This window comes from Erpetoichthys calabaricus, chromosome 15, assembly GCF_900747795.2.
Source record: "Erpetoichthys calabaricus chromosome 15, fErpCal1.3, whole genome shotgun sequence".
In the NCBI taxonomy this organism is placed as follows: Eukaryota; Metazoa; Chordata; class Cladistia; order Polypteriformes; family Polypteridae; genus Erpetoichthys; species Erpetoichthys calabaricus.
In genome coordinates, this window is record NC_041408.2 from 12080796 (window position 1) to 12105001 (window position 24206).

The 24206-nt window shown below is 37.7% G+C and overlaps 1 protein-coding gene across 2 annotated transcripts in view; it reads left to right on the top strand.

The window, feature by feature from the left end:
* Positions 1-320: 320 nt before the first annotated feature.
* The window catches only part of vta1 (vesicle (multivesicular body) trafficking 1), a 106432-nt gene continuing 82546 nt past the window's right edge, over positions 321-24206 (top strand). Inside the window, exons 1-2 of one of the 2 annotated variants that reach the window (XM_028820307.2) lie at positions 321-537; positions 22113-22207. In XM_028820307.2, coding sequence (XP_028676140.1) covers positions 441-537; positions 22113-22207 — 192 coding nt within the window. In that variant the 5' untranslated portion in view covers positions 321-440. The remainder of the gene's footprint in view (positions 538-22112; positions 22208-24206) is intronic. The other variant, XM_028820306.2, reaches the window with a different exon arrangement.

Genomic DNA, 24206 nt, shown 5'->3' on the forward strand with positions numbered 1-24206 from the left:
CACTCGACCTAATATTAAGATTAGAGTTAAATTAATCAAGTGGGCTGTAAATAGTTAACCTTTCACTTAAATCCCCGTCTTTGACAATTTGTAATCCCAGATATTTTAAAGTGCATTCATAAACTGGCATTAGTTCACATTTCTTAAGATTTAAAGTTAGACTAGATGATTTTCAGAAAAATCAACGGACGTTAGTGACGGGAAAAAAAAAAAAAAAAAAAAAAAAATCCGACCCGTGCGCATGCGCTCTGTCAATACTTTCCCTACTTGGTTGCTCCGCCGTGCCACTAGATGGCAATAGACGGATCCTCCTGCAGACCCAGTCGTGTCCAGGAAGCGGAAGAGAGCCCTATCATTGTGTTTTGGCGTTGCTCTGTAATTGTTGTGCACCGGTAGGTGGACAAAAACCAAAGCCGTTTTGGAGATATTGGTCAGCAAGTATGGCAGCAGCCATCCCGGCACCGCTTAAAACCATTCAACACCACCTGCGGACCGCTCTAGAACATGAGAAACGGGACCCCGTAGTCGCTTATTACTGTAAGTAACTTGGGCTTTTGTTATATTTAGAGGTATTCCAGGTGTGTAAGGGGCGGCAGGGTGTCAGTAGCCGCAGAATTGAGACTTTTCCAGGATGTCTGCATAAGACCTAACAGTTGTCACGAGTCTTCCAGCTTTGTTTTTGTACAGAGCCTGCTTTTAGTTTCTTTGAAGTTTAAGTATAAGGGTGTCCTGTCCTGTGATATTGATTGCACTTCAATATTAAACGTACAGTACGACTTATTTATGAGCTCGATTTTTGTGATGGTGTCATCGAGGAAGTGAAGTAAAGACGCTTTTTATACATTTAATTCCAGGGCTTTCTAATAACAAGCGATTCTCACAGTAGGGTGTCTTTATGTATTGATTTGCCCATCTGCACAATTTTGGAAAGCATTTGGTGTTAAACTCTGATTTGCGTAATGGAACAACTTATTAAGTGTTGCAAGAAAGCTATTTTGTTTTGTTACAAGGAAGTTTTGCTCGAATGCATGACCGAGCGTGTCTTGTCGTCATCGAAACTCGTGCGCAGATCAAAGCTGGCATTGTGTTCGGGAGTGCCCAGCCTATGCCAACAATACTGATTATGATAAAGGACGTTTTCATACAGAGGATGCCTCAACAAACAAAATATAAATAACTAGAAATGAACAACAAATTAGAATTGGATAAAAAGAAGAATTAATAAATGGCATAGCAAATAAAAGTGAATTAGGTCCAATTTACCTAACCTATAGGTTAATAGAAAAATTAGAGACCACCTTTACAGATTCGTTTTTATGTCTCTAAATATAAGTCCGATGTAAGGGATCCTCCAATCAGGTTTTATAAGAGCTGATCACTGATTTCATATTGCTAGAATTGGCTGATTGTTCAGTGACCATAGAAGAACATACTAAAATGAGTACAATATCCTTAAAGCATACCCTTTTTAAACTAAAAAGCATATGCAGAAACATGTATCCATAATGCACTTACCATAAAAGACAATATGCATTTTTGCCACAATTCAAATAAAATGTACATGTTTATCAAGACAATACTAGGCTACCGTGCTTAATATGTATACACATAAAACGAACACATTTGACTCTTAAGTTAGCAGGTCTGTGGTTTACTAAGCAGTGAGGGCAAATTCTTCTTTATCTGTTCATTTACTAATTAGAAATGTGAGCTGTTGCATTAAACACAAGCTCGAGCACCAAAGAGTGTCCATTTTAATTACAAAACAAAATGAAAAGGTCTGAACCAGGAGCAGCATCAGGATTGCGCCCTCCTTATTGAACCACCCTAATAATAATAACAATAACTTTATCTATGTAGCACCTTATCATACATTTGCTTCCAAACACAAAGTCCTTTCCACAGATTAACCAACAAAAGCAAAGATATATCACATTTACTTGGATTATTATAATTAATTATTGCTATGATAATTTCTAATAAATATAAGTACACCAAAAATAGAAAATCATCCAGGTATTGTTAAGAAAAATGTAATCTCTAAAGTGCAAAATAAACCTTCACTGTTATCAGAAAAAGATATTCTAATTAAAATATTTATACATTAAGGTTGGCAATAGAACAACCAGATCTAATTAATATATTTATAAATAAATATATACAGTACAGTATATATCTACATTTTGCCTATTTTGTTATTTATTATTTTATCATCATATTATATATAATACGATTAAGGTTGGCAATAGAACAACCAGATCTAATTAATATATATATACAAAATAATTATATACAGTATATATCTACATTTTACCATTATTGTTATATTATTTATTATATTATTACTATATTAAATGTATATTATATGATTAAGGGTTGGCAATAGAATAACCAGATCTAATTAATATATAAAAAAAATAAATACATACAGTTTATATCTACATTTTACCTATATTGTTATATTTTTTATTATTATTATTATATTATATATAATATGATTAAGGTTGGCAATAGAACAACCAGACCTAATTAATATATATAAAAAATAATCATATACAATATATATCAACATTTTATCTATATTGTTATTTATTATATTATTATTATCCATCCATCCATTTTCCAACCTGCTAAATCCGAGCACAGGGTCACAGGGGTCTGCTGGAGCCAATCCCAGCCAACACAGGGCGCAAGGCAGGAACCAATCCCGGGCAGGGTGCCAGCCCACCGCAGATATTATTATTATATTATATGTATATTATATGATTAAGGGTGGCAGTAGAACAACCAGATCTAATTAATATATATATAAAAGATAAATATATACAGTATATATCTACATTTTACCTATATTGTTATTTATTATATTATTTTACCTATAACTAAGGTTTTATTTTATTTTTTTTTTTCTTTAAATGAAAATTCAAACAATCTAATCAAGAATAGTCCATTCAGCCCAACAAAGCTCTTCAGTCCTTTCCACTGAAATCCTCCAACATAACATCAAGTCTAATTTTGAAAGTCCTACTGTCTACCACAATACTTGGTCACTTATTCCGTGTGTCTCTGTGTGCAAAGAAAAACTTCTTAATGTTTCCTAATGCTCAGAAGTTTCCAACTGTGTCATCGTGTTGTTGATGAACTCATTTTAAAGTCACTGTCTCGATCCACTGGACTGATTCCCTTTGTAATTTGAAACACTTCCGTCAGGTTTCCTCTTCATCTTCTTTTGCTTAAACTGCAATGCAAACTCAACCGAAGTGACCCCTTCTATTGGCTAACGGAACAGATGACAATATGCAGGCTTTCAAGGTAGCTCAGGCCTCTTCTTAAGGGAGTCTGCTTAAACTGTAAAGGCTCAGCTCTTTTAATCTTTCCTCATAATTCATCCCCTGTAGCCCTAAAATCAGCCGAGTCGCTCTTCTCTAGACCTTTTTCTAGTGCTGCTTTGTCCTTTTTTGTAGCCTGGAGACCAAAACTGCACCCAGGACTTGTTGTTAATTAACAGGTTTGGTTTGCCTGTTGTAGGCCATTGCCTAATTGATGTGTATTTAACAACCCTCACCCTGCTTAACATTTCAGTGAAACCCCATGGCTGAAACCTATAGCAGTCTAGATCAAATTAATATTAAAAGAGAGAGATAAACAGATTAAATGCAAATGATACCTAATACCTAATTGCCAGCTTTAACTGTTCAGTTATTTAATTCAACTAAAACATAAGAAGATACTATTCTTTTAAAAATTCAGCTGTGAGGACACAGATATGCAGACCTTTCTATCTTCACGGTGATCTCTCTTTATTTCAAATCTCATTGGGTTTTTATTTCTTGGGATTAATTGTCTGTCTGTCTGTCTATCTATCTATCTATCTATCTATCTATCTATCTATCTATCTATCTATCTATCTATCTATCTATCTATCTATCTATCTATCTATCTATCTATCTATCTATCTATCTAATCCTGCCAACTACACTATCTATCTATCCATCCATCCATCCTGCTCAAACTTTTGTGACAGCCAGGAGTTTTCCTGCTGAGCGAGTGTATACATCTTTTGAAAAAGACTCTTACATTTTGTGTCTAATAAGCCCTAACACATAAGGTTAAAATACATATCTAATTCTATTTTCGCATCCATTTGTTGTAATTTTTATACTTATTATTATTATGTGAAAACATTATTATCATTAATCGGTTAATTATTTGGGAGTATTATACTTGAGCAATAAAACCACTTTGTTCAAGAGTTCAGTTTTTCGCTCAACTTGGAGCATAATAATTGAGTAATAAAATCACTTGCGTCTAAAGTTCAACTTTCTGCATAGCACTTAGTAGAGGAATTGTTGTTTTGTGTTTTTTTTATCTTGTAAACCAATCCCTGTTTTCAGCTCATTGCCTAATTTTTAAAAATTTTTTCCAACATAACTCAGGGCTTTACATGCCAGTCTCAAATTTTTTGATATCTGATCTCCTCCAGTCAATTTCTGACCTGATTTGGTTTTTAGGCTGCACTTCCTCAGGTGGGCCAGAGTGGTCTGTTTTCTTGACGGTAGAACTAGAACTGGTTTTCTGCCTCCTTTCTGTGCTAATAATTTTAACGCCTTCTTCTATCATGCTTTTCAATTGCGACATTATTAATAGGTTGATGTTCCATGTTTGGTTTACATCTCACGTCACTCGTGGCATTAAAAATTGAATGTTCCCCAGTTTACATGTCTGTTTCCCGTCATCAGTGCAGTGTAACCTGAGAACACCTTTTCAGAACATATGTGGCACATCTCCAAACTGAGCATTCTACAAGACAGCAATTACAGTAATCATCCCAGCCAGTGCCAATTATATACATACAACATTATCTTAATTTTGGTAGGAGTCCTTATTTCCAGCAGGGGGTGATAGCTCCCTGGTTGGAATAATTTCTTTTGTAATTGCAGTGTTTTAAGTAACCCGAATCTATATAGATATAATGTAAAAAGGTGATATCCCTCCCATAGTGATACGACAGTAAGAAATCACATAAGAGAAAATAACTTAGCTTTCTTTAATGATGATTTACGCGGCATAGCAGACAAAGGAAGCCATGAGAAGAACCCAGTTTGGGAGTGGTGGCCCAATGTGTAGAGTCTGCCATTTTCGTTGCTGCGCTGGAAGGATTTTCAGGATCGGATGACGTTATCTCCCATCCATCTGTCGACTTCAAACGTGTGCCGGGCAATGTTCCAAGGCTTTATACCCTTTCTCCATGTGCAGACCCCTACTTATGTAAATCATGCCATTCCAAACAAGGCAAAGAGAGGATTCAATTTCATGTCACTCAGAAATAGCACAATGCCCATTTTTGTAGTTGTCCCTTTCTCTCATCAAATGCTTGCCTAGCGTTTCTAAATGCTGAACCCCTCTTTGCTAAATCTGGCCTGTACATGTGAGTGAATTTATAAAATAATTTTTCTACAGAACACAGTGACATTAAACTTCTATTCTGATTACAGTCCTTTATTGGTAGAGCTGAACGGCTTCATTTGACATTGCCGGAGCTGACAATTTCCCAAGGGATTTTTAGAGACACATAGAATTTTCTTCTTTTTAAGTAGTTTTAAGAATGATTTCATTCATATTTTTTTGAACTGTTGATTTCAGTTTCACTCCACACTATAGATTCTGCTATTAGTCACCCAGGGATGTTAGAATCTGAAATAGTATTAGTATTGAGCACAGGTAGCGTCTGTTTATCATATATCTTCTTTGACAACAACAGCAACAACAACATTTATTTATATAGCACATTTTCATACAAAAAGTAGCTCAAAGTGCTTTACATAATGAAGAAAATAAAAATAAAAGACAAAATAAGAAATTAAAATTAGGGGGGACAGAAAAAACAAAAAAAAAACTCCAGAAAGCTGGAGAAAAAAATAAAATCTGTAGGGGTTCCAGGCCACGAGACCACCCAGTCCCCTCTGGGCATTCTACCTAACATAAATGAAATAGTCCTCTTTGTAATTAGGGTTCTCACGGAAGGACTTGATGATGATGGTCATGCAGACTTCTGGCTTTTAATCCATCACTGTTGGAACATCACGGTGCTTTGAGTAGATGCCACCACTAAAAGGACACCGGAAAAGGAAACAGAAGAGAGAGTAGGGGTTAGTACAGATTTTAGAGCCACCATGAATAGTTATTATAATGAATTGGATATACAGAGTATCAGGATTAAATTACAGTGAAGTTATGAGAAGGCCATGTTAAAGTAATGTGTTTTTAGCAGTTTTTTAAAGTGCTCCACTGTATCAGCCTGGCGAATTCCTATTGGCAGGCTATTCCAGATTTTAGGTGCATAACAGCAGAAGGCCGCCCGCCTCACCACTTCTTTTAAGTTTTGCTCTTGGAATTCTAAGGAGACACTCAGTTGAGGATCTGAGGTTGCGATTTGGAATATAAGATGTCAGACTTTCCGATATATAAGATGGGGCGAGATTATTTAAGGCTTTATAAACCATAAGCAGAATTTTAAAGTCAACCCTGAATGACACAGGTAACCAGTGTAGTGACATCAAAACTGGAGAAATGTGCTCAGATTTTCTTTTCCTGGTTAGGATTCTAGCAGCTGCATTCTGCACTAGTTGCAAACGATTTATGTCTTTTTTGGGTATTCCTGAGAGGATTGCGTTACAGTAATCTAGCCGACTGAAAACAAACGGTAGTTTGTGGAAGCTGGATTCGTTTAATTTAGTTGTCAGACACCAATATATCCAAGGAATATTCAAGACATGCATTGTGCAGCCACTTTCTTTAGATGGCTTACCTTGAAGTTAATGAAAATGTAATTAATAAACAGGTGACTTGGATCCTAGGACCTGTTTCAGCCTCACTCTAGGCCAGTGTTTCTTAAATTTGTTTTGTTCTTTGCTTGCAACCCAGTCTTGCCCTTCTTAGTATCTTTCAGACCCAGTCCATGATGACCATCAGACCAGGAGGGGGTTTGGGGTGTCCCCCTTGTAGAATTTGTATCACATTGTTTCAGAAACTATGTTGTAGGGCAGTGTCTCTTAAACTCGCTGCTGACAGCTAACCTGGGTGTATGTGGTCTTTGTCTCTGTGTAACATCGCTGCCGACAGTCATCCCCAGTGTTGGTTTAATCCCCCTTGGAGTATCACCACTGGCAGTCCTCCCCGTGGCCCCTTGAATAGTAGCGGAGCAATAGCATTTGCTTAAACGGCCTGTGGTGACCCATCGCAAAACACTCTGCAAACCCTTTTCTTTTGAGAAGTATGGTGAATCAAGACCCCGCACAACCCAAATTCAGACAACACTTAGGTTGTGTCACATAGTTTAAGAACTTATGCTGTAGGCTAATTGAGGGTAAGATGCTGTAATGTTCAACTGTGTTTACAATGAAAGATGGTCGGGTCAGGTCAGGGAGCATGCACTGGTACAGCGCGTTGACACACCCACCACACGATGAAACCGCTCGGGATCCTGGTTGGCAACCCCTCACCCCACCAGGCCCAAAATCTGGAAATGACCTTAATCTTTGCATTTATATAGCACTTTTCTCACTACTCAAAGCGCTCAGCAATTACAGGTTAAGGGCCTTGCTCAAGGGCCCAACAGAGCAGAGTCCCTATTGGCATTTACGGGATTCGAACCGGCAACCTTCCGATTGCCAGTGCAGATCCCTAGCCTCAGAGCCACCACTCCGCCTTCTCTCTGCCACAGCCAGGTGTTACGTGGGTGTCCACTTGGCCTGGTCCAGCCACTTGGGTCCCCAATAATGAGAGTCCTGTGAGCTGATCACACTCAAGGAATCGCGCCACATGGCCATAGTGCTGTAACTGATGCTCCCTCACAATGCAGATCATGTGCCTCATTTGGGACTCCGTGAGCAACACAAAGGCAAACCAGCGGTACCCAAGGACTCTCCGAAGAGACACAGTACCAAAGGAGTGCAGTCTTGGTTTCAGGTCACTGGATAGCGTCCATGTCTCACAAACAGGAAGCACCAGGACTCTGAAGACTTGGACCTTCGTCCTTATGTGTAGATATCAGGAGCGCCACACACCCCTCTCCAGAGATCTCATGACTCCCTGTGTTCTCCCAATCCGTTTATTGACTGCATAGGAAGAGTAAACTTCTCGACAGGTTTACGACAGTCGAGAGGTTTACTTACCTTGGCAGTGACATTCATGTCTCTGGTGACTCTTCCTATGAAGTCAGTAGACTGATTGGGAGAGCATGGGGGGGTCATGCGGTTGCTGGAGAGGTGTGTGTGGCACTCCCGATATCTCTGCAAAAGGACGAAGGTCCAAGTCTTTAGAGTCCTGTTGCTTCCTGTCTTCCTATATGGTTGTGAGACATGGACGCTGTCTAGTGACCTGAGACGAAGACTGGACTCCTTTTGTACTGTGTCTTTCTGGAAAATCCTTGGGTACCGCTGGTTTGACTTTGTGTTGCTCATGGAGTCCCAAATGAAGCACATTACCTGCATTGTGAGGGAGTGTCAGTTACAGCACTATGGCCATGTGGCACGTTTCCCCCAGGGTGATCCAGCTTGTAAGATCCTCATTGTTGGGGACCCGAGTGGCTGGACCAGGCCAAGGGGTTGCCAACGCAACACCTGGCTTTGGCAGATAGAGGGTCATTTCCAGAGGGTGGGACTGGACTGCCTGGGAGGTTGCCAACTGGGATCCTGAGTTGTTTCGTCATGTAGTGTGTGCGGCAACGCACTGTACCGGTGCATGCTCCCCAACTTGACTTGATAAGAAGAGTCACCAGAGACATGAATGTCACTGCCAGTCTGTAAAATAAAATTTAACTGATTTTATTTCTTGTCTTGTAACCTGAAAAATATATTTTTGAGGTACCATATATTGTTTGTGTTCATCAACAAATGAATTTGCCAATACAACAGAAGAACAGACCAGCATTCTTCTCACTACATTCATAATGGCTAACGTGGTACAACACCTTAGTACTACAAAGTTCTGCCAAACTTGCAAACCAAAGCTGCTCCCTTTTAGACACTCATTTATGACAAGAAGTGTATTTGTAGTCTTTACATTGCTTTGGATAAATCATTGTAGTCTTTTAGTCCGAAAGGAAAAACTGAGCAATCATCTAGTGAAGCAGACTTTTATTATCCTTCACCACAAGAGGTCAGTAGCTTCCCATTTTAAAGATTTTTTTTTTTGTAATTTCCATAAAATTAATCTGGGGATCCTGAGTTGATTTGTCATACGGTGGGTGCAGCAATGCGCTGTATCAGCGTGTGCTCCTAACCTCTCTCTCTCTCACTCATAGAATTTAAAATTAAATAGCGCAAAGTTGTCATTTTTATCCTTTCATCCATTTGTAAACCAACCCTGCTCATGATTGCAATCCTATTCCCATCTGGCAGCATATGACAGAGATCTTTATTTATATTGAAGATCTGTGATAATCACAAGATTTCAAATAGACCTGACATATTTAGAGATATGTCCGACATCTCACCTCTGTGTGTTTTTTCTAGTTTTGGTCTAACTAGTATAAGACTACAGAAGATGTGCAGCAAAAAGTTAGTCAAAATGAAAAGCTTGTTATTGTCAAGGACTGAATTGCCTCCTCCTGTGGTGGGTTGGCACCCTGCCCTGGATTGGTTCCTGCCTTGTGCCCTGTGTTGGCTGGGATTGGCTCCAGCAGACCCCCATGACCCTGTGTTCGGATTCATCGGGTTGGAAAATGGATGGATGAATTGCCTCCTCCTAGCTAAACATGAGTCAAAAATTCACTTTTATATATGTTTTGTATTCATTTTGCCCCCGTCAAACAGTAAAAAGTTAAAATGTTCAAAAAAGTTAAAATGCTTTGGTTAGATTTTTGTTATACTTTTATATATATATATATATATATATATATATATATATATATATATATATATATATAGTTATAGGCTCTTTATGAAATTACTGTTTTCTTCCTTTGCAAATAATTAAGTATTGTTTGTCCATCTGTGCACAGAAACATTTTAGATTTTGTTTAAAAATTAAAAACTGAATTTACGGCTAGGTTGTTTGCAAAGTAAATTAGTGATCAGTTTCATAGTGCTACATAGTTTAATATTTATTTTGTGAAGTTATCACTGGTGCCGTCTTCAGAACATTGTGAGAATATAATTTTTTTAGTTTTTCCTAATTGTCGATTATAGTTCTGACAAATTTATAATAATCTGCCATTATTTCTGTGTAATGTAAAGTGCCTTTTGTCTTTGTTTTAATTCCCAGTAAATTACGTGTACCATACAAGTCTCTACAGTTCAGATTTACACTAATTGGGATTGGCCACTTTCTGTTCTTTATGTAGGATTTCCTATGTTAGTTTGTGAGTGACATTTTTGGTTGATTTTTATGACACAAATGCACATGACTGGAACCTCAGGATTGCTTGGCTATAAACATACGTTGACAAATTCTAGTGTGGACTTTTAAAACACAAACTATTTTGAAAGGTATCATACGGCTCTCTTCTGAGGTGCTACACCATCTAACATAGCATCTTCTCTGTGCTGGATTTGGGTTTTCAGCCTTTTCTGAGAGAGGAGACTGACCAGACATTCGGGTAAGCTATGGTTTATGACCGAACTGTTTTCAGATCTATAGCATTATAACCCAGACACACTGGTGTGCTGTGACACTCCAGAACTTTCTCTGTTCTCTTTGATAAAGCTTTAGCAAAGATCTTAATATGGTGTTCATCGGGAAAACTAGCCTGTAGGAAGCACGGTGTAATATGGTTTCAGTTTTCCTGGGGAGTGGTGGTTAAGGATTGAGCTATCCAGTTCTGGTTTCAATAAATATAATTACCTTTATTTCTTGGGGGGGGGGGGGGATATAGGGGCTGGGGAAATTAAATTGATTTTTAGTTTTAAGGTATATGCTTTTCCGTATTTCTTTGCATAGCCCAGACCTCACTTAACCCTTTCGGCCCTGGATTTTCTGTTTTTATGGGGAAAATTATTTTGTGAGATATTTTATCTTTAGGGTGTCTGGGAAGCTCAAAAATTAAAAAAAAAAAAAATTATCACTATTATTATACAATATCTGCCAAATACTTCAGTCTTCTTGAGGAAATAAAATTGAAAGTGGAGCCACTAACTATGTGGTGAGCACAGTCCAGAAGTGTCCATTTTCACTTCTGTGTTCAGTGGACTATATGCCATTCTCTCCAGTCTGCACTAATAGTAGCACACGCCCGGTGCCAACAGCTGCAAATGTACCTGTGCTTTACAAAAACGGCTGCCTATTTATGTACCAGTAATAGGAAAGGGTTAAAAGAGTTTTTAGAGAAGTTTACTGGCTTGCCTTATGGTCCTTTGTTGAGCTATGACAGACAGGGGTGGGCAATGTCGGTCCTGGAGAGCTGCAGTGGCTGCAGGTTTTTGTTCCAACCCAGTTTCTTGATGAGAAAACAATTATTGCGGATGAAACACTTATTGCTTAAGTGACATTTTGATGCTTCATTCAGTTTCCCCAACCTCGATTGCTTATTTCAATCTTGAAGAGCTGCATTCACTAGTTAATGGCTCCTTATTAGGAATAAGATATAAATGACAAACAGCCAGCAGTTCTCCATCCAGTTTGTTTTCATTTACATCTGTGTGTGTTCATCATGCATTGTTTGACTTAATTAAACATGTAATAGAAAATGAGACAGACTGAAATGGGACAGGCTTCAAATCATTTGGATGATATCTTTGAAGAGGAAAAAATCTACGATATAAGAACCTTGCATTGCAGACTAACAAGCCATAAAATTAAATAAGGCGCGAGACTGGCAGTTATTGGTTTCTAATTAAGCAGTTGGGTTGGAATGAAAACCAGTAGCCACTGCGACCCCCCCTCCCCAGGACCGACATTGCCCACCCCTGAGCTATGACAACCCCTAAGATTTCAGAGAGTTCTGAAAGTTTATTCAGGTTGTTTATGCTTGACACATTAAAGCATACCAAGTCTACATTGTTACAAAAAAATATTCGAGTAAAGAGTTATTTTTCATCCATCCATCCATCCATTTTCCAACCCGCTGAATCCGAACACAGGGTCACGGGGGTCTGCTGGAGCCAATCCCAGCCAACACAGGGCACAAGGCAGGAACCAATCCTGGGCAGGGTGCCAACCCACCGCAGGACACACGCAAACACTCCCACACACCAAGCACACACTAGGGCCAATCTAGAATCGCCAATCCACCTAACCAGCATGTCTATGGACTGTGGGAGGAAACCGGAGCGCCCGGAGGAAACCCACGCAGACACGGGGAGAACATGCAAACTCCACGCAGGGAGGACCCGGGAAGCGAACGAGGTCTCCCCACTGCGAGGCAGCAACGCTACCCACTGCGCCACCGTGCCGCCTGTTATTTTTCATTACATTCCAATATTTCTCTTTACAATACAGTGAAAAGTCAAGCAAAATGACACCTTTTATTGGCTCACTCTTTACAATGCAAAAATTGATCATGACTTTATGGCCTTCTATACCTTGGGACTTCAGTGCTTGTAGCACTTCATCTGAGAAGACCAAGAATTCTGAAGGTCCAGTGATTTGGCCGTTGTAACAAATCTTTATTTTTCTGTAAGCAGATGTAAGTCATGAGGTGTTTTTTTTAGCTTTGAATGACTCGTGTATCTTGTTATAAAGAATGAAGGTAACATGCCTGATTCATAGTGGCGTGCTCCCCATTCTATAATGAGCCATACGGTAGTGAAAGAGAAAGCCTTTTTTCTTTATTTTATCAAAAGTAGTGTTTTTAGTGACAATTATTTGCAATCTCAGTGGAAGGATTTTAAAAGCAGAGTGACTAGGAACCACATGCAAATGAGTCTTCTGAAGCGACATCAGTTGAAGCTCTTTGGACGTATCATTACATGCTTAGTTGGCAACTGTCAGAGTCTCACAGTCTGTATTAACATCTCTCTTGATGTCTTCATTAGGAACAAAATTCCCCATTAAGAGTTTCTTGTCTGCATGGCCTGCTCTGCTCTTAGCACAAGGCTACCATTATGTCGAGTCTGGGGGAGGGGGGGCTAATTTGAAAATTGGAGACCATCCAGATGACAGAGGAAAATTACAAGGCCAGGCAATGGCTTTTCTGTACATCCGTGTTTTACAAAAGTCGGCTGAAACTGAATTTATAAAACAAGATTTTATTTAAGTGAGACATGCGAGTTGTGCCTCTTTTCTTTTTCCTCTTTTGCCTTTTTTCAGTTATAGGTGCTGTATGTAAAAGTACAATTTATATATTTCACATAAATACATGTAGAATGGGATGGATTTTTTTTTCTTTTTCCCCTCCACTGTTTATTTAATCATCCAAGAAGTGTGTAATTTCTGTTTTTACATATTTTTCTTTGCTACTTTTTGGTATGTGTTCTGGTGTATTCCTGGGTAGCTAAACTTTTAGATAGCAGGCTGGCAGGCAGAACAGGCATGTAGATTTAGAAGTAAATCGATGTATTGTAGATGTGTAAAAATGTAGATATAGAGGTCAATACACGTTCATCATGCACATATGCGTATAAGGAAGGCAGGCTGTATTGTAGGCACGGGGCTGGACAGTTTGACATCCGTGGCAGAGCGACGGACGCTGAGCAGGCTCCTGTCAATCATGGAGAATCCACTGCATCCACTGAACAGGATCATCTCCAGACAGAGGAGCAGCTTCAACAACAGACTGCTGTCACCGTCCTGCTCCACTGACAGACTGAGGAGATCATTCCTCCCCCACACTATGCGACTCTTCATTTCCACCGGGGGGGTAAACGTTTACATTATACAAAGTTATTGTCTGTTATACCTGCATTTTTATTACTCTTTAATATTGTTGCTGCTGGAGTATGTGAATTTCCCCTTGGGATTAATAAAGCGAGTGAGCAAGCGAGTCTGTCTGTCTGTCTGTGTCTGTCTGTCTATCATATAGCACCTTTTCCTATCTATCGTATAGCGCCTTTTCCTATCTATCTATCTATCTATCTATCTATCTATCTATCTATCTATCTATCTATCTATCTATCTATCTATCTATCTATCTATCTATCTATCTATCTATCTATCTATCTATCTATCTATCTATCTATCTATCGTACACTCAGTTACAGCTATCAATTATTAGGTTCAGCTGCCTTTCCTTATCAGACCAGCTTGACTTCTTCATGGCAAGGATTCAGTGAGGTGATGATAACATTTCTTTGGGATTCTGGTCCATTCTAGAAAGCAGAACACATTTTCAGCAGTTTTTCTTTTTCTTTTTCCAGTCTCACATTGATACAGCAAACCTCCCGTTTTACCTCGTCCCAAAAAAGTTCTCTTGGAATGAGGTCTGGGAACTGTGCAGGCTATTGGAGTAGAGTGAGGCTACTGTCATGTTCGAGAAATCCAGTGTGAAATCATGCATTCTTAGCATAGCACATCACTCCAGCTGTTTTAATTTTTCACACCATTCTCTGTACCCTCTAGAGACCGCAGTATGTGAAAATCTCAGGAGGGCAAAGAGTATAGAAAGTTGCTGCCATATGATTCGATTTTTGGAGGATCTGGCTTTTGAATTAGTGGAAAGCTGTCCTAATAAAAGTAGTCACTAAGGGTATATGTATAGTGTACATATTACAAAGTCTGCCTACAGTCTTAATTGAAATGTCAGCATTTTCTCATGTAAACAGACTGAAATTGTGACAAATCTTGTGAAACTTTTTTCACCTTTAATAATAATGACCATTGTTTAATTAAAAAGACACCAGTGAATCTGTTTTGAGAATAAAAAGAAAAAATATCAATTTCATTGATACCTTCTCTTACCGTTTATTTTCTTCATAATATTCAAATTAAACTCCATGCTTTTGTCATTATGTCAAATGCAAAGAACACAGAGGCCAACTTCATCAGTTTAGGATACACAAAAATTAAATTTAAGAATTAAAACTGACTGCCCTGTGTCTGTTGCTAATTTAAACAGACTCCAGGTCCCCATAACTTGTGCCAACACCTACCTGCTTTTAAGTGGATTTTTAGGGCTTTGTTGCACTCTGCCGTGTATTTAGCTTATATGCTGTATGTGCTGTGGTCATTTTTGAGAAAAGCTGTCATCAATACGTCCATTTTGTATGCCCACCTTTTGTTGAAAAAAATGATACCACTCAAGTTAGGCCATTTTTGATGTTTATTAATGATTCTTTTAACCTACGCTAAAATTGAATATTTTTGGAAAAATATTTAAAAACAAAAACCTTCTAGTGCTTACTTCATGGCAGCTCCATTTGTTTTTTGTATATGGCTTTATGCCTGCCTTGCTGGCATCTGTGTCTGCCAGTCAGTAAACATTGCCCCCCCTCCCACCCCAATCTGTGTTTGACGGTTATTTAAGGACTGACAAAGCCCATGATTTATTACCGCACTAGTCACAGATCATAATACATGTACATACTGTATGTACAGTGGGGGAAATAAGTATTTGATCCCCTGCTTAATTTATAATTCGTCTAGAGTCCAGAAAAAAACACATTACATAAAAGTTGATTTGCATGTCATTGAGAGAAATAAGTATTTGATCCTGTACAACCCAGCCAGAATTCTGGCTCCCACAGATCGGCTGTGTTCCCATGTGGCACACAGATTACAATCAATCAGCCAATCAATCAATTCCAGATACTCCTGATCTCAGCTCGTGATGTGTATAAAGCACACCTGTCCACACCATCCATTTCTTCCATTCCAACCTCTCCACCACCATGGGGAAAACCAAAGAGCTGTCAAAGGACATCAGGGATAAGACTGTAGACCTGCCCAAAGCTGGAATGGGCTAGAAGATCATCAGCAAGAAGCTTGGTGAGAAGGCGACAACCTTTGGTGCATTTATTTGGAAATGGAAGAAATATAAAGTGACCATCAATCTCCCTCGGTCTGGAGCTCCATGCAAGATCTTGCCTCATGGGGTGAGGATGATCATGAGAAAGATGAGGGATCAGCCCAGAACTACTCGGGAGGACCTCGTTAATGATCTGAAGGCAGTTGGGGCAACAGTCACCAAGAACACCATTGATAACACGCTACGCCGTAATGGATTGAAATCTTGCAGCACCCGCAAGGTCCCCCTGCTCAAGAAGGCACATGTTCAGGTTTCTCTTAAGTTTGCCAGTGAATATCCGGGCCAGTAAATACTTATTTCCCCCACTGTATATTAAGCAGTTTATCTATTTATTGTTTTGTGATTTATATAAGTTGTAATGGTTCCAATTTATGTATCTTCATATATGTCATTTTTTTCTTACAATCAGGCAACTTGTATTTTGCATAACAGTTTCTTGCATTCATCTCACACAGCTAGTGCCTTAGCAAATTCAAAGGTCACCAAAACAGGGTATTTGTAAATTTTAATGCAAAATGAATACATTATACTCTGAGTATTCATTTTTGCAGTTAGCTCAATTTACCTGCTGAGTAAAAATACAGACTTAAAAGAGGAAAATAAAATGGTCAGTAATGCAGTTTACCCTATAACTGATACTTGAAAATTGAATTATTCACACAAAAGAAAACTGCCAAGGATGCTGTTTTTATTTCTACTTGTGGCATTTCAGTATAAAGTAGAGACAGTGTGAAATGGATTGATAGGGGCTTAGGGTGTGTGGATGTCTCATGTGTGGTATTGTTTTTAGTGGTCAGTTTAGTTATTATCTCCACCGGCAAAGTACAAGTATAGTATTTTTAGGGCACAAGTTAAATCGGCGAAACTGGGTTTTGTTGAAATATGGTAAGACATTGCAGCTCTTCTCTCCTTCCTCCTTCTGCTTGTTCTCTCATCCAGTATGAAACAGGACAGTGAGTATTCTGTGGTACTTTGCTAAGAAGAGACCCGTTTTTGTCTAGGAGATGGGCCGTCACGTTTGCAAGGAGCCCCCTCATTGGTATGACCTATTCATTTTGTATGCAGTAGCGTGTTATATCTTTAGATGTTGTACCACTTTAACAGTCATCTATGGTAAAACCAAACAATTACAGATTATCACTGCTGAACTATACCTAGCTTTTGTAAAATTTTCCTCTTCTGATCCCTGCTCAGTTGTTTTATTTTTTTTTTGTTTCACGCTCATCACCATCAGTTAACAGTGACAGTCAAACTCAGAAAAAAAACCAGAAATTTTCCAGAGTCTATTTACACTTACTTAATTGGCTGACATCTCTATCCAATGCAACTTACAATATTTATGATACAATTGGTTGGCAGGTCCAGTGACTTGCTGATGGTCACACAGTGTCAGTAGTGGGATTCGAACCCACAGCCTCAGGGTTTGAAGTCCAAAGCCTTAACCACTACTTATTTAATGTTCAGAAAAGGTTGTGGGGAATCAAATAAAAATAAATGAAGATTGAGATATTTTCTTTTGTATATTAACTTTTCTTAAATATCAAATGGAATTGAAAGTTGAAAGTATTATCCAAGCCTACCATTTCTCCCCACATACTCTTTTTAAGGCTTGAACATTCTCCTTATGAAAAAAAGAAAAAAAAAAGACTTTTGTGGTGGTTATTTCATGGACCAAGTAACAGGGTGATTTTCTATAAACAAGTAGTTTTTCAATTAAGTATAAAAAAAAACCCAACTTGTTATGTACTCGCCTTCATGGAATAACCACCCCAGAAGTGTTCAAGTTTTACAAATAAAAAATGGCTCCAAGCCGCTGATCAGTTTTTTTTTTTTTTTTTTTTAACTTTCTCGTATACGAAGTATAGGGAAAGTATTGTAATCGTCCAAAGATTTTTTTTTTTTTTTAATATTTTTATTTTATTAATTTTCATTGTAATCATTCCATACAAACAGATCAATTTATAACCCAACAAATTTGAAAACAAATCAAACCCCACCCCTGAGAAGGAGAGCTTAGCTAAAGGAAAATTTCTTTAAGCTTTTTAATAAGGCAACATTAGACAAAAGAAGGGGAGAAGTAAATATCTATATAAATAAGAGATGGAGAAGGGAGTTAAATGCAATAATAGTTATTTCTCTTATTCTAAAATAATATTGATTAAATCCTGCCATGTTTTGAAAAAATTTTGTACAGATCCTCTAACTGAAAATTTGATTTTTTCCAATTTCAAATAATATAAAACATCGGTTTCCCACTGACTTATAAGAGGAGAATTAGGATTCTTCCAATTTAACAAAATAAGTCTGCGTGCCAAGAGTGTAATGAATGCAATCACCGTTTGCTTGTCCTTCTCCAATTCAAGTCCATCTGGAAGGACACCAAACACAGCTGTTAGTGGGTTAGGAGGGATTGTGATACTAAGGCTGTCTGAGAGGCACTTAAAAATTTTTGTCCAAAATGATGTTAGTTTGGTGCAGGCCCAGAACATGTGACCCAGTGAGGCAGGAGCTTGGTTGCAGCGCTCGCAGGTTGGATCCTGGCCTGGAAACATTTTGGACAGTTTTAAGCGAGACAGATGAGCTCGATATATAATTTTTAGTTGAATAATTCTATGCTTTGCGCATATAGAACTCGAGTGAATTCACTGCTTTGCTACCTTCCACTCCTTTTCTGATATATTGATTAAGAGATCTTCTTCCCAATGTCCTCTTGGATCTTTGAAAGGTAGGGACTCTAATAAGATTTTATATATTGCGGAAATAGTGTTTGTTTCCTCGGAGTTGAGCAGTATTTTTTCCAGCATTGTGGAGGGTGCAAGGTGGGGGAAATCGGGCAATTTCTGTTTAACAAAATTTCTAATTTGAAGATAGTAAAAAAAATGTGTAGCTGGGAGGTTAAATTTTGAACGTAATTGTTCAAAAGATGTAAATATGTTGTCTATATAAAGATCTCTGAGCATTTTAATCCCAAAACTTTTCCAGGTATTAAAAACTGGATATACTTGCGAAGGTTGAAAGAGGTGGTTCTCTTGCAGAGGTCCCACTGATAAAAGATTTTCCATCTTAAAATGCTTCCTAATTTGGTTCCATATTCTGAGTGAGTAAAGCACAATTGGGTTATTAGTATATTTGCGATAACTTTCATTTATTGGAGAGCAGAGCAGGGAATATAAAGAAGTACTACAGGATTTTACTTCTATTGCGGACCAAGCCTGTGTGTGTTCATTTATTTGTGTCCAGGTTTTTATGGCTAGTATGTTTGCTGCCCAGTAATAAAACTGAAAATTAGGTAAAGCCATGCCACCTTCTGCCTGAGGTCTTTGTAGGGTCGCTCTTTGGATACGTGGGTGTTTTGAGTTCCAAATGAATGAGGTTATTATTGAATCTAACTGTTTAAAAAACGATTTATTGATATATATTGAAATGTTTTGAAATAAAAAGAGAAGTTTAGGAAGGATATTCATCTTAACAATGTTAATTCTCCAAAGATTTGATGTCGAGATTTTGATGAATCTGGATGTTTTAGACATCCCTGGCTTTCTCGTATACAAAGTGTAGGGAAAGTTTTGGAATCCTCCAAAAATTCAGTTTTTTTTTTTTAGACCTCCCTGAATATAATTTTTTGGAATTATGTCTGTGTGTCTGTCTATGTATGTGTGTAAACACGATAACTTGAGTACTCTTTCACTTAGGTTAACCAAATTTTGCATACAAGTATTAGGAACAAAACATAGATTTCTATCAACTTTTAGGCTATTTCCGCTAACTGGAAGTGGTAGTTTACCTTTTTTTTCCATGCAGCTGCAGAGTCTGATTTATTCAACTTTACTTTTATAGTAATTGTTCAATATATTAGTTTGATTTGATTTGTGGTTGATGGTTCTTTAATGTACATAAAATAAACATATAGTCATTGTCTTGTGGTTTACTCCTCAAATATCCATCCCCATATCTGAGTATACGAGAAAGTCGAGGGGAGACCATGCTCGAATTTTTTTTTTTTTTATAACCAAATTTAGTTAAAAAAGAAAATGTTAGACTTAAGTTAAATTTGACAATATTGTTGTAAAACACTGTTCCATGCTCGATATATATTTTTTTTATATAACCAAATTTAGTTTAAAAAAGAAAATTTTAGACTTAAGCAAAAGTAAAATTTGACAATATTGTTATAAAACACTCTTTTCAAGTGTTGTAGTTGGCTTTTACTGACCAATATAGCTTTGACAGGAACAAGGTTACCCTCTAAATGATCGTTTTTTTTTTTGTCTCTGTTTTTGTCATTCCAAAGTCAGTTTCTCTAATAGCTGATCAACTGGCAATGTGTGGAAGATCAACTAGTCAATGATGACTGTGTGGCAGCCCACTGCTTTGGGTATAACTTGAGTTGGGTTATTCTTTCTGTACTGTTTCCTCCATACACTCCAACAGGCTGTTTGAATCCACTTTCTTATCTTATCTTATTGCATTATATTATTGCCTGGTTTTAAAATTTAAGGAAGTAGGGGTGAATTTGAGACCACATGTATAAAAGAAAGGTCACACAGTATTTTGCTCCAATTAAATAACTGGAAAAAATACAAAATGACTCTTGGATGACATACTGCAAGGGACTCCAAGACTGGAGACAAAAATAAATTAAGATGAAAGTTAGGAAGTTTTAAGCTTGAGAATGCCAAGTTTTTTTAATAATACAAAAAAATCAACAAAAAGACCCTTCAACTGTAGAAACATCTTCAAATCAAAACAGTACATATGAATAAAAACATGTATTCAACACCTGATTAACTGTTGTAATCAAAGGAAACAGTCATTTAAAAAATACTATTGAATAGATAATCATGCAATTTTTTTGTATCTAAGGATCAGGCTGATGTTGAAGTGGTTAGCACTGCTCCCTTAAGGACCCCAAATCCTGTTTTTTTCAGTTCCACACTTGGTCTGTAGTTGCCCCAGTATTTGCTTTATCCAGGTATCTTTGTATCCCACGTCCCAAAGATAAGTTAGTCGGTAATTCAAAATTGATTCCATGTATGTGTATGAATGGTCCCTGCGGTGGAGCGGTACCCTATCTGGGATTGGTTACGAGGACAAGACAAAACCTTTTATTCTGCTGGAATCTAGGCAGGTGACCTGCAAGTGCATTGAGAAGGGTGGAGACTACATTGAGAAATTACATTATCTGTTTTGTTAAGATTCGTTTCATTTACTGATAAGTCCCATTTTCTAACATCACCTTGACTGTCCCTTGTGTATCCATTTGTTTTTTTTTCATTCTCATTAACCCAGCTTCAGATTTACAAGGATTTTAAAGCCCGTCCTTGTAGGACTTAGGTGTAAAACCGTAACCTTGGACAGGGTGACAGTCCACTGCAGCACACGCTCAACAGTTTGTCTTCCAGATTTCCTGTGAACACTTCCTGCTTTATGTGTTTCTTTATTACTCTGAGTCATCATTCATTGGCAATTAACTACATTATTCTACACAGAGCGGTATATTATTAGAAAGCCAATTTTCCTTCTGTGGATTTGTTACATAATTTCCTAATTGGTCCAGTGAACTGAATCACAGTGTGTGATTTCTGTGCTTTTGTGCGTGTGTGTTTTTGTAGCAAACATGAAGTCACTTGCGTGTATTTTAACAGAAGTTTTTGTAGTTTTATAAAACACATCTCAAACTATTGACTTTGGAGATTTATTAACTTTAGTTTTAATTTTTTAACTGTTTTTGTAACTTCTTTATCAATACAATTATAAAGCATACAGACTTCTTTGTAATTATACAGTGAGATTGTGTAAGGACTTAAACCCATTTTGTTTCAAGTTGAATCTTTCTTCTCTGTCATGTTAAATACCGTTGCTGTATGTATTTTATATTATAGCCTTGACCTGGTTCTAATAATTTAAGTCTTTTACAATATGGCATTAAATACAGTTGGAAATGAAGTAGCTTTTTAGGGTATTTTGATTTTGTTTTTTTGAGAGAGCTGATCATTTTTTCCACATGACCAATGCTTAACATTTTGATGAAAACAAGATAATTAATATAAGTGGCTGCCGCAGTTCATCTAGTGACTTCAGACACTATGTGTATAGTAAGCGGCATTCAGAAAGAGAAAAATAAAATTTTGAATATATATTATCCTGTATGGTGTTTTATACATTAGGAGTTGTAATAAGTGTTTTAATTTTGTTTTATTATGTTTTGTAGGTAAGCTTTATGCTGTGCAGACAGGAATGAAGCTGGATAGCAAAAGCCCAGAGTGCCGCAAGTTCCTGATGAAGTTAATGGACCAGTTAGAATTGGTAGGACTGTAATTAAATATGCATTTGATTTGTTGTGGTGTTTTGTTTTTTTTTCTGAAAGTGTGTGTTTTAAATAATGCTTGATACAGTCACATTCATTTGTACAATTATTGTTAAAGCCATCTTACTTTGTAAAAAACACCACTAAAGATTTAAAATTAATGTTCAAAACTGAAAATAATGTTTTGGTTTAAAGTTATTGGAAAGCTTTGTAGATTTGACATAGTAAGAAATTAAAAAATTCCAACTATAAAAATCAGTTGAACATAGTTTTTTTTTTTTTTCTAACACATTTCTAATATAGGGCGGCACGGTGGCACAGTGGGTAGCGCTGCTGCCTCGCAGTTGGGAGACCTGGGTTCACTTCCCGGTTCCTCCCTGCGTGGAGTTTGCATGTTCTCCCCGTGTCTGCGTGGGTTTCCTCCGGGCGCTCCGGTTTCCTCCCACAGTCCAAAGACGTGCAGGTTAGGTGGATTGGCGATTCTAAATTGGCCCTAGTGTGTGCTTGGTGTGTGGGTGTGTTTGTGTGTGTCCTGCGGTGGGTTGGCACCCTGCCCGGGATTGGTTCCTGCCTTGTGCCCTGTGTTGGCTGGGATTGGCTCCAACAGACCCCCGTGACCCTGTGTTCGGATTCAGCGGGTTGGAAAATGGATGGATGGATGGATTTCTAATATAAACATTTCACTTGTACAGGAAGATTTAAAAAAAAAAAATACATGTTTATGGCATTGATTCAGAGCAGTGAAATATTGTAAAATTAATTATACGGAATGAAAATGTACATAATTTTAAAAATGTATAAATGCTCAAATATAGATGAATATTGATCAAATTATAAGAGTCAGAACAACAATAAAGATAAATGCGGAAGTTTTTAAAAGTCTTCAGAGAAAACAGACAGCTAATCAGGATCTCAAAAAGGATAGAAACGGATTACTTTCCATAAAGAACTGTGACTGACAACAAGCGGATGTGAATAAAGGCAGACTGGAAGACAGAAGAATAGGAGGAAAGCGAAAGCAGATTAAAAGAGTACCATATGGAAATCCTAGGAAAAGGAGAGTTTTGTTTAGAACAAGGTTATACAATTTTTCCACGAGAAGCATCCTCTGGAATTGCTTTTTGTTTTTGAGGATTTGTAACCTTTAAAAATGGCACACCAGCTTCCTTTCACAATCCAAAGACACATAGTCACAAGTAAACAAATAATAGCTACTTACATAATTTCGGTCTATAGTGCACACAATCCCACACACACACACACACACACACACACACACACACACACAGTGTCTCTGTGTGTATAATATAGAGGGATGCATCATAGTAGCAAGCACTGCTTCCTCACAGCTCCATAGTCCTGCATTTAGATCCTATCCAGGACACTGTTTGCGTGCAGTTGGCCTGTTCTTACTGAATACAGTTTTTTCCCCCAGATAATTTAATTTTTACTTCTGTGCCCCAAAACGTCAAATCTAATTGACCCTGTTTAATTACAGTCATGGCCAAAATTATCGGCACCCCTGGAATTTTCCCAGAAAATGCATCATTTCTCCCAGAAAATTATTGCAATTACAAATGTTTTTGTATATACATATTTATTTCCGCTATGTGCATTGGAACAACACAAAAAAACAGAGAAAAAAAGCCAAATCTGACATCATGTCACACAAAACTCCAAAAATGGGGCGGACAAAATTATTGGCACCCTTTCAAAATTGAGGGTAAATCGTTTTATTTCAAGCATATGATGCTCGTTTGAACTCACCTGTGGCAAGAAACAGGTGCTGGCAATATAGCAATCACACCTGAAGCCAGTTAAAACGGAGAAAAGTTGACTCAACCTTTCTGTTGTGTGTCTGAGAGTGGCACACTAAGCAAGGAGAACAGAAAGAAGAGCAGAGAATTGTCTGAGGACTTGAGAACAAAAATTGTGGAAAAATAACAACAATCTTAAGGCTACAAGTCCATCTCCAGAGATCTTCATGTTCCTTTGTCC